We start from the raw sequence: 11,411 nt of genomic DNA, 5'->3' as shown, positions 1-11,411 counted from the left end.
TTTTGCTGCTAGCCTCAAATAAAGTTAAACCAAAAAGGCTAATTACATTGCCACCATATTTTAAAAACCAGGAATAAACGAGATAAAATTAAAAAAAAGACCATGAAACTGTGATACAGCCAATCCCAACAAATAAAATCGCTCCAATGATAAACAAAAAATAAAAAGATTAATACCAAAATTCTAGAACAGTGTTAGCTCCAAACACTCATATCATTATTCCAAATACCTAAGTGATTTGACGATGTGGATGAGGAAGGAATATTATTATTATCCCAATTTAATGATGATGCTCCTGACATCAATAAAGACCCATTATCAGTTAGTGGTCCCTTGAAAGATTCGATACCAAAAAGAGAAGACTGTTGTCCTTCATTAGATGCTGGGATACTTTTGTCTTCCAGGTCAAAGGCTAGTGAAGATGATAATGGTAGTTGATTCGATGTGAACGGAAAAGGCGGTAAGCTAGTGTTGCCATGTTCGATATTCAAGTTTTTCATTCCTTTTGTAATGTCCATGTCCAAATCTGTTTTTCCAAATGGGTAAGGACTTTTATTGGAATTAGAAAGCAAGTCATCAAGAAAGTTTGGCATCAACGCCTCATTTCTAGAGTAATTAGTGTTTAGCGATCCATTGCTTCTAGAAAGTGTCTCAAAACCATTATCCAATGTTGGACTAGAGGTAGGGTTACTAAACATTGCACTACCACCAGTCACTCTCGCATCACTAGAAGAAAAAAGAGAATCTATTGGGGCCTTGTCAGAAAATTCAGCATTACCCTGGAAACTACCGCTCTGGAAAAACGTATCTTGATTATTTGGCAAAAAGGCTCTACCAGAAGCAACGTTTGCTTCATTTCCTCCTTTATTGGCTACATTATAATACAATTGAGAGTATGCTTGCTTCAACTGAGTAGTTGCCATCAATAAGTTCGATTGCTGACCTGGATCGTTGACCTTGTATTGGTTGTATTTCATACTATTTCCATTCAACCTTATTTTGTTACCCATCTCATTATTTGTGCTACTGCTGACTGGGGCATTGAAATTTCTGTTATTAAAGTAACTCAAGCTATCAACCATTGAATTTCCTGGACCATTCTTGGCATAGTGAAATCTGTGGAAGTTATTATAGCCATTATGACGGGATCTGGAATTATTGGCCGCATTGCTAGCATTGCTATTTTCATTGGTTTTTCTATTTTCATTGTATTTTACCAGGTATCTATCCATGTCCTCATTTTGGGCCAAGAAAGGGATACTGATAATCTTTCCAGGCATAATCAACAACACAAGTAATAGACTCTCACACCTGAAACAGCCTTACTTCTTGGTTCTTTCTATCTTATAACCTGACCTTTGCACAGTAAGATCAACTCTTGGGGTATTCTTATTAAACAGTCCTCCTTCAACAATTTGATCCCAACGAGGAACAGAAGGTACTATACGTCTGGGTCTCAAAATTAGAATCGTCTTCCAACACTGATATATTTGAACGTCAATTGCCCTTACTAGTGAAACAGGCCCACAGACAATATCATCATTCGATGTCCATCGATTCTTCATTCGATGTCCATCGATTCTTCATTCTCATCGGTCTTGTCAGTGTGTTATTTTTTTTTTTTTTCAAAAATTTGTTCAGTGTCTTCTTGCTACGTAGCTTTCTTAGTCGAAATCGGTATGCGAGAAACGAAAATTTTTTGGGAAAACAGAGATATCTTCTGCTACACAAATCGATAATCCATCTGAATAAAACCGAAAAAGCTGAGTCATGTGAAGTTTGCGTGTTTTATGATATTATATTAGCTGTTATGCCGATAAGTTATATTATAACGCAGTTTTAGTTATACGAATACCATTCTTCCAATCTTAACTTGTCAGTCCAAGTGCATACTAATATGCATATCGTCCTGAATTTGACTAATACAGTGTCTCTTCTAGCTTATTGATAGTCTTTTCATTGTTGCTTTCTCTTGATGTTTACTATAACTGGTCTCATACAATTGATTGCCAGAAGACACAGCAGAGATGCATTTAGTGTGAATAGGAGGATGCTTGCTTTTTCGTTTGGAGGATACGAGTTCCAACAGTACTCATGACAGATGTACCATATGAACCCTAAAGGCATAGGCAACTTTGACCAGTAGATCAAGCACGGTAGAGTCCAATGATACCAGGACAAAAACTGGTAATGTAGGGATCTCGAAAACAACACCCCAATGAAATTAGAAGTCATTAGTAAAAAAGGTACAATGAACCGCAGATCTGCAATCACAACTTGCGTGAAAGGCGCTTTCAGAGATTTCCAAGCATCTAAAGGTAAGCGTGGATAAAGACAGAGCGTCATCGCAACAACTGCTACAAATTGGGAGCCCAATAATGTGGTATGGAAAACTCGATCTTGAAAGGCATCTTCATCTAGAAATTGCCAATTAACACTCCATTTAAACATAAATTGTCTGCTAAAATCGAAAGCACCTGCCAAGTATTCAACTGGATATGAACGTAAGAACCTCAAAGAAACGATAACTTGCCAGAATAGGATCACCGATGCCGAAATCAAACAGTTTATTAGTTTGCCTTCATTTATCAGATACGTTGAAACCAAATACCCAGGTAAATATAATAACGCATTCATTTTAACTGAGATAGCCATACTGTAAACCAAAGATCCAAAAGTTGATATAACCATCGACATTTTAGTACTATTGTTGCTTCTAAGAGTGTAGAGCAGAACAAACAATACCATAAAGAAAGTAGTAAAACAATCATTGAACAGCCTTAAAACGTAAATAGAATGTAACCTTTTCGATAAAGAGGCAAGTACGACACACCATGGAGGTAAACGTAATTGATAGTAACAAGTATACTGCATTAATAGGGTGATCAAGTACAGATACCTAAAAATCTTTTGTCCTACCTCTATATGATTCATTCCTTCAGTAAAGTAATTTAACACTCGGAAAATCAAAACATGGCCTGCAGGATAAACCAGAGGTCCTGTCCCACCAGTAATTTCTAGGTAGTTATAATTACCTTCCTCATAGATCATTTCCACTTGTTCCATGTATGCCTTATAATCAATTTCAGTGTATGGTATAGCAGCAATAACATACTTCAACAATACTGATTCTAGTAAAAACATTAGTGGCATGACTATTTTATTACCTAGTGGATTATACACAACATGGTTAATACCGTCTTTCAAGTCCTGTAGTAAGTCAATTGGTGGCCTCTTGAACTCTTCCTTTTTAGGAGGGTTATCTTCCGATCTCACTGTCTGCATCGAATGTCCAGTAATGCTTGTATTATATTTTGTTATATTTTTAGAACAATTATTTAAAAACTCATGAATGGAATTCACAATACTTACAATTGTCGTTCATTGCTTATTTTAAGGTTTTAAGTTATACTAGATTCGACCGCATTACACAAAAAAGTAACCGGGTAAATGCATCACAGAGATATATTTGTACTAACATGTAGTTTAAGTCCTGACATCCACATAATTTGGTTTCGAAAATAATTGTAATGTAAAGCTACTTTCAGTTTTAACTAAGAAACTAATTATATTATTAACATGTTCTTGCCACCCGAGTGGCTCGCCCTCTACCGAATAAAGTCCTAATGTCTTGCAGAGTCTAATTATATAAAAATTTATCTTAATTTTCTAGAAAAATATGCAAATTGTTCTATCCATTATATCGATCCCTTAAAGGATATGAGATTATACTTTTTAAGCCTTTGTCGTTAATTCTCGTTCAATCTCATCCAGTTTAGCATTTATATCAGTTACATTTAAACCAATTAATCTCTTATACTTGTTGATCTTAGTAGAAGATGTGGATTTACATCTTTGCTCACGTATCTTGTGCATTATCAATCTTCTTTTGAACTGCAATACAGATAGTTCAACTGCATAATCCAAAGATTCTTGAATGCTTACTCCATTATTTCTTTCTGTTTCAACTTTTGATTCTTCTCGCTGAATTAACATGGCTAGTCTCAAAGCTTGTGAATTTTCCATTCCTTGAGTAAACATTTCGTTCGTTTGATTAACTACCTCCCTTAGTTGTTCAGTACTATGATGTAGTTCAGACTCAGATTGCAAACCTTCGGTCTCTTTCATGCTATGCAATAATGCTTGCCTCTGATGTGAAATGGATTCTAAATGAGAAGCTATCTCAGAAAGAGCGCTCTCAGAAACTTCCACATCAGTTTGTAAACTTTGAAACTGAGATTTCAAACCTTCAAATAGTGTTGACGACGCAGAACCAAACTTTTCTATGTTCTCTAGGATATGCCCGTCTTTCTCAGAAGCACCGTCTTCATTCATTAACGTTCCTGATGGTGAAGCCATTATGTCCATCAGTGGAACAGGGTTTTTCAAATTAGAAGAGATGTAAGAGCCACCCACTGGATGCATTTGATGCTTCTTAGGTGAAATAGGAGAACCACCTAGAACCTTCGATGGTGTCATTTTGGTATCTTTTATTACTGAGGACGTCACCAAAGATTCCATATGAGATAGATCATCCATAATAGTATGAAGTCCAGTGGTATCTTGAGTATCTAATAAGTTCGAGTCATGTATGTGATTGATTTTTGGGGTAGAAAACTCTTCATTTTTGTCGTTAACGTTTCTGATAATTGAGTTGGGTGTACCAGCATCCATGGTTGTAAACTTTGTGTCTTCTGACTGAGAATTCTGTTGCTTTCTAGTATTAACCTTTTTTGTTTTGGAGGAGTTTTTCATCATATTTGATTTTGGAACACTCACAGGATTTCCAAGCGAGTTGTTGACGCCATATACTTGCTCTTGCATGCTCTCCCCTCTGTAATAGCGATTTTTATCATTGGAAGAACTACTTGTTGGTGCTGTTGGTAAGGACATTGAAGGATTAGTGGGAGGAACTAAATTAAATCTTGTCAATATTAATGCAGGTGTTTCATTGTTGAAGTTACTGACAGTCATAGAAGCCCCCAGTTGACAGAGTTTATTACACAATTGCAAATTTAAATTTAAAGCCGCCAAATGGAGTGGTGTATTACCTACGTTATCCTGATAATTCAAGCACATCCTTAATAAGCTCTCATCACCCTGTCCCAGATTCTTTACAATGTCATCTAAATAGGTCATTATAACATTTGGATCCTTTGTCTTATTAACACTGAGTTCGACAAGGTAGTGCAAGGGCAGTCTACCATTTTTATCTGGTGTTATTAAACATATTTTGAGTAATGATATAAGCTCAGGGAAAGCACCATTTTTATGACAATTGTTATAAAATACAGCCTTTGTAATACAATTAAAACCTTGTGAATTACAGTGCAATGCATTTGCATTTAAACCTATCAGAAGCTTGACGAGAGGTATATTTGCCATTGCAGCTGTCCAGTGAAGAGGCGTATGTCCTTGGTCATCGATCTGAAAATTGATATTGAGATTTGCAGGTGGGTGATAAAGTTCTGCTGGTAATGCATAATCTGGTCTTGTGGTATCTTCTTCAGATGATAAAACTTTTAATAATGTTTCTTTGTAGCTTTCAATTTTTATAGCCTCATCCCCATCATTCTGTATAGTCATATTGTATTGCAAGGCATTACCATCATTAAAGTTATAAGGGTCAGCCACAGCACCATTGGGGTAACTGAAAGCATCTGTATGTAAATTATAATTCTTGGCTTGATCTTGCTCATATTGGTCTTTATTTTTGTACATTCCGTATGCATCTTGTTCTTTCACCTTCCTTTTTCTATACTGTCTTTTTACAGGCTCAGACTGATAGTTTCCATTTCCATACTGCTGATCCCTACCTTCCTCTGGAATATTTTCCATATATTCAACCTCATTAGACTCTTTAAACTTGGATTTCTTTATTCTTTTCTTTACATTTTTCTGCGATTTTGACATATCATCAACCGTTATAGCAGGAATATCAGACTTATTATTAACATGTGAATTATCTTGACCTTCTGGTACAAATGGAACAAAAGAGGTAAACCCTCTCCTGGATTTCTCTTGCTGTTGGCCAACGTTTGTAGGAACTGGATAAAATTGAAGAGGCTTCTGTGTGGCTAGATAGCCCTGTGACAGAGGTGTCTCATTCGTCTTGCTGTGTGACATGGCCGAGTAAGCTGCATTTATTGTAGCATCTGTATCCCCATGCTGGTTCATGTTTAGCTCGCTAGTTGGTATCGAGGCTAGATGCGACTGCTGGGGTGTACGGAATACCATATTTTGTAATGGACTAGGATTGGGCTGCGTTGAGTTCTTTTTACGTTTTGTGTAAGAAGTTGACAGTTTACTCGCGGAGTTCGCGTTGGGTTTCTTTGGCGTCTTCTTATAGCTTGATGGGGATGTTATCTTAGTGCCCGGAGAAGTCTTTCTCAGCACACTGTTCTTATGTCTCTTAGGTGGAGGGTTGTTCGGATTCAATATGAACGATAATATCGTATTCACCACCGGATTATCAATGTTATATTTCGTTGTCATGAACTTTGCCGCTTCCAATGGCACCCAAGTACCTTGAAAACGACCGTAACCACCCTGCACCTTTTCGTGTTTCATATTGGTGGACTCCTTCTCCAGTATCTTGGTTCTCTGAGTCTTTGAGAACTGTGCAATTTTGAACACCTGCGTGACGTTGACCCAGTCATCCATTGTCCTACGCATGACGATATTAGACTCCTGTCCTCTGATATAACATTCGTAGACATCCGTGTCTGCATATGTAGCTATCTCAATTATGGGAGCCATGCCAGATGACGTATCCACTGCAGCAGCCAGAGAGGACGGCACGTTAGACATGGGATGCGTCCCGATCATAAGGTAGTTCGGGTCAGCGGTATCTCTATTCATTACTTTTTCCTTCTGATTAACCACCTCTTATATGACAGCTGTTTTACCCACACGCTAGTCGAAGATCTATTATACCGTTATCAACAATTAGCGTACTTTCAACCCAAAACAAATATAGTAAATCAAGCCAATTGCACACTCAACCTTTTTAAAGAGATGCTTCTATCCCGCTGTTTAGCCTGGCAATTCCGTCAGTTTATCCACAAGTGTGTAGCGCCTTAAAAGAAGATACTTGCCAGCTCCCTAGTTTCAACTTGTGTAGGATCAAATAAGCTACTGTAACCGTTTAGTGAAGTCACTGCTTTGTAACAGTTCCTCGCTTGGATGTCCTACCTTCCCCCACCAAGTCCCACCAAGTCCCACCAAGGGGACACTAAGAAAGCAGCATCTTTAGCGGAAAATCCCAGCCTGGGCTGCGACACGAAAAAAAATTATTTTTTTCTGCTCGCTGCCAATCGCCAAAGAGTGGGGGGACGGGGAGACGGGAAAGCCCTAGACAGGCCTGTGGGGCGGGTCTTTCGGTATGGCCCAATTAGATTTCCTGGTTAGGCAATACTGATTTGTGTCACATGTCTGAGTACCGTATTGTGCTATGTGTATACACTAACTACCTTGATACATATGCGAGTCTGTATATAAATTAGGGATATTGTACATGTGTATGCTTCGATGGCCACTTAGATGTGTCTGTGGTGTACCTGTGAGACCACTGTGGGTGTGTCCTCTTCATCTGAGGTGGCATTCATCTCGATCTCTGAGTCTGAGCCGAGCATCGGGTCTGGGACTGGGCCTGTGCCTGGGTCGGAGTCGCAGTCGTAGTCGTTGTGGCCAGCAGTGGCAGGTATGAGTTCTGGGAACCGGGTTTGCATGCTGTTGTATGTGTTGGGCAACTGGCTGTGGTGTGCTTTCAGCAACTTAGTCCAGCACTCGCGGTTGATCAGTGTGTCGAAGTATTCCTCAGGTATATTGTTGATCTGTACCGAGACCACTTCGTCTAGTCTCTTGTACTGTTCAAACCTGTTGCTGTCGCACAGCAATTGTAATAAGTTGTGCCATTGCATGCTGGAACCGTAGCTTGCGAAGAACATAGCGTTAATGAAGCTCATCTGTAATTCACCCATGTACGCAGACATGGAGTCTCGGAACTGTTGCGGTAATACAACATCGAATAAATAATGGCTTTTATCGTAGAAATCCTCCATCTTATGTGTGTCTCGTATGGCCTCACGGGATTTGAAATTGATATATGCATACCTAAGAGCCTTGTTGTCATGACCAGAGTGGCCAACTGTTTGTTGCAAACGATCTTGCAGTATCTTGGCCTCTTCAATGGTGGTCATCGAAGAGTCCATATACGCTATCTTATCATCTGTGGTCAACGAGAAGAGCTTGCTCACATTATACCACCTTATTTCACTTGTTAATGAATACCAAGTGTCGTTCTCGTCAAGTCGAGGGTATTGCACCAACATAGACTGGGACTCATACCTCCTCAGTTTCTCTTCATAACCAGCGCCGTTGCTATCAATATGAATCTCATACAGTTCTGCGTCTGAGTTGTACACACAATAGTACTTCAAACCCGGTGTAATCCAGTACCCGTAACGCAAACTCCCCTCGCTGATGAAATGAATTAGATCAACTTCCCGAGACCCACTCACAATGCCCTTGATCCCACCAAAGGGTTGGCCCTTCTGCAGATGGAACGAGAAATGATTTATACCAACGTCAACGTCACGCTCAATTGAACTGAACAAAACATTGTACATGCCTCATCCATGTATAAACACTTGTAAAAATGACCAATACTTTCAACCTTATAAAACCCAGAATAGCTACACTATCACAGGCGATGAGCCCTAATTTATGGATACCAACAAGCTCATCGCTCACATTGCGGCAGCTTTGAGAAAGTTAGGAATTTAGTACAACATGATACACAGACAGACATCTGCACTTGAAAAATTTGCTGAGAAGTCTGAAGGAAAAAAAAAAGTATATAAAGGCTCGATGCCCCTCGAGTACAGGATAGTATCGATCTTTGTCTACTGTAGTTGCTATTTTATGGTTATGGACAAACTAACTAGCCAAGCAAATACATTGTGTGTAGTTTGGTTACGCTCTGGGCTTATTGACTTTTGAGGCTGTGCCATTGTGAGGACACATGGCCAGGTTAAAAGGTTCTCTCTACACCTATGCTTGGTGTTGGGATAATTAGATGGGATACGTAGTTTATTTTTTATGATGAGAAGAAATATTTACACAGACCTGTACTGATTCCTGTTTTGAACCAGGACTATGCAGATAACCGTATTATTGCCTTTTTTTTCTGATATTTTTAAACTATTTATTCTAGAAGTCTTAGTCTTGTGTCGTAATACCTCCTGTAAATTACTGTATCTTTGTTAAATCATTTTTACCAAGCCCTAGTAATGTAATGTAATATGGCAATGGTGACTGCTCTAAGGAAAATGCAGCACTCGTATAAGCAGTTGTCATCTTCTGTGTTTTTAAAGAAACCGTATTCTTATAAGTTGTTATACATAGGTATATGCGGATTATCTATTTTTTAATAGTAATTTTTTATTTGGTTATTAATATATAGGTGGAGAAAATGAAAAGATATAACGTGCGTAATAAAACAGTCTAAGAAACAAAAAAAAACGATTTAGCCATGCAGTGAAGCGTGTTAAGTCGCTTATTTCTTAGCAGTCAATCTTCTCAAGTAGAAGGCCAATTCTTCACCTTCCAAGATGTAACCATCACATCTACCGGATTGACCTGGTCTGGAAGAGATACAAGCGTACAATCTACCAGCGCTGAATTGAGAGTCGACAGCTGATTCAACCTTAGCGGAAGCAGCTCTGGCGGCCCACTTTCTTTCAGCACTCTTGGATGGCTTAGCGACTTCTTCTTCAGTCTTGGCGTTCTTCTTCTTACCTAGGGTTTGACCGTAGTGAGCTTCGTACCATTGTCTGAATGGAGTAGCATCGATTTGAACAATAGCAGCCTTGGTCAAAGTGTTGGTTCTAACCAATTCGTTGTTGGATGGGTGGTAGACGACACCAACAATTCTGGTCTTCTTAGCAACACCTTCGGAAGCCCAGGAGAAGTTACCAGTTTCAATTCTCAAAGCTCTGAACTTCTGGTTACCACCTCTGGTTCTGACGGCATGGATTCTCTTACCACCAATCTTAGTGTTGGCTGGTTGACGACCCAATTCGAACTTTCTCTTCTTTCTGAATTGAGCACGCTTAGCACCGGTAGCGGCTCTCTTATGACGAGAATCACGAGAAATACCCATTTTGATGACTGTAAATAACATAGTTATTATTCTTCTGTCGATACGCACCAAGAATACAACATCAAACTCCAAACTGGTAACCCCTTCAACAATATAACTCATATAACAAGAGCATTCTAGACTCCATCGCAGAAAGTGGAAATGGTTTTAATACTTCTTTTGATCTTAAAATTGAAAGGCACTCATAATACATACGTATCATATATCTGTTCAAACTTCGACCAATGCCATCTATCAGTAACCACCTCCCATTCATTTGTAGTCCAGTAAATTCATAGCTAAACAAGTTTGTCAAAAGGGTGTATGCTTGGGTATCAATGTTGAATTTGATGAATAAAAACAATAATCGAAAAATAATAAAAATAAACTGTTAGTATAACTGCAATTTATTCCCAGTTACTCGAGAGAATGGGTCCTATCCCTATAACAAAAACCGTCTCTTCATGTTGGATATCATGGCAAGCTGACCTTTCACTACATCGCATCATGACATATCTCCTAATATTTTACCTCAGCCATGCCTTTAACATCTTCAATATTGGTTGGCAATACTCTGTGGCGATGCAATCTGAAATTTCAAGTGGTACTAGCCATTTTCGTTTGTGGTCTGGCGTTTCTATTATTCATGTATAGGATCCATAGTCGCTCTCCATATTATAGTTCATATAGCATATTATTAAACATACATTATTATCCTGGTGTTTTCTTGATGGTTTCGGTCTATTATGTGTAACAAAAAATGTATAACACCAACCAGATATAACTGATATATAGTTTGTACTACTTAATTCAATGTATACAATATTAGTTGCTGGATGTGAACTGAAGTTTCACTAAGTTTTGCAAAAAAAAAAGAGTGCGAGAGGCAGAGAAAGAGATTGAGACTGTGTGGTGGCAGTGGCAGAAGCCCGGGCCAGAGACTCTGGGCTAAGGCTCCTTGGGCTGAGAACCTCCGTCCGTAAAGGTGAAGCCCGTACCGTTCCTCGCTCCCAGACTGGTGGTGAACTTACTCCCAGTCGTGCAGTATAGTAGGGAGACTGCAAGGTGAGGCTGGTGGCCGGGAGGGCAAGGTAGAGGGAGGTTAGAGAGATGGTACAACGCCGACCCATCTGTCTGCAGTAACTGGCTGACGGTAGGATGGGGTCCTGGAAGGAAGTTTCAATTCCGGTCGGCAAGCCACTCTCCCCCCCCTAGCAAGAATTTCTTGGTAATGCAAGTTCCGGAAAGGGAACGCTACGGAGGGAGA

At 39.2% G+C, this 11,411-nt stretch overlaps 5 protein-coding genes across 5 annotated transcripts; all 5 read right to left on the bottom strand.

Annotated features, from left to right (window-relative positions):
• Positions 1-194: 194 nt before the first annotated feature.
• Positions 195-1,280, bottom strand: GVI51_A04455 (uncharacterized protein; the record flags this gene model as incomplete). The annotated part of the gene is made up of 1 exon (XM_444969.1): positions 195-1,280. The coding sequence occupies one exon, from the start codon at positions 1,278-1,280 to the stop codon at positions 195-197; it is 1,086 nt and encodes a 361-aa protein (XP_444969.1).
• A 676-nt stretch (positions 1,281-1,956) lies between these two features.
• ALG3 (dolichyl-P-Man:Man(5)GlcNAc(2)-PP-dolichol alpha-1,3-mannosyltransferase) lies at positions 1,957-3,285 on the bottom strand (the record flags this gene model as incomplete). Its single annotated transcript, XM_444967.1, has 1 exon — positions 1,957-3,285. One exon carries the CDS (start codon positions 3,283-3,285, stop codon positions 1,957-1,959), a length of 1,329 nt encoding a protein of 442 aa, XP_444967.1.
• Positions 3,286-3,735: 450 nt separating this feature from the next.
• SWI4 (SBF complex DNA-binding subunit SWI4) lies at positions 3,736-6,861 on the bottom strand (the record flags this gene model as incomplete). The annotated part of the gene is made up of 1 exon (XM_444966.1): positions 3,736-6,861. One exon carries the CDS (start codon positions 6,859-6,861, stop codon positions 3,736-3,738), a length of 3,126 nt encoding a protein of 1,041 aa, XP_444966.1.
• Positions 6,862-7,538: 677 nt separating this feature from the next.
• Positions 7,539-8,630, bottom strand: AAR2 (U5 snRNP complex subunit AAR2; the record flags this gene model as incomplete). Its single annotated transcript, XM_444965.1, has 1 exon — positions 7,539-8,630. The coding sequence occupies one exon, from the start codon at positions 8,628-8,630 to the stop codon at positions 7,539-7,541; it is 1,092 nt and encodes a 363-aa protein (XP_444965.1).
• Positions 8,631-9,559: 929 nt separating this feature from the next.
• RPS8A (40S ribosomal protein eS8) lies at positions 9,560-10,165 on the bottom strand (the record flags this gene model as incomplete). Its single annotated transcript, XM_444964.1, has 1 exon — positions 9,560-10,165. One exon carries the CDS (start codon positions 10,163-10,165, stop codon positions 9,560-9,562), a length of 606 nt encoding a protein of 201 aa, XP_444964.1.
• Positions 10,166-11,411: the final 1,246 nt, after the last annotated feature.

Source organism: Nakaseomyces glabratus, chromosome A, assembly GCF_010111755.1.
Source record: "Nakaseomyces glabratus chromosome A, complete sequence".
NCBI lineage: Eukaryota > Fungi > Ascomycota > Saccharomycetes > Saccharomycetales > Saccharomycetaceae > Nakaseomyces > Nakaseomyces glabratus.
This window is presented reverse-complemented; position numbering and strand designations above follow the sequence as displayed.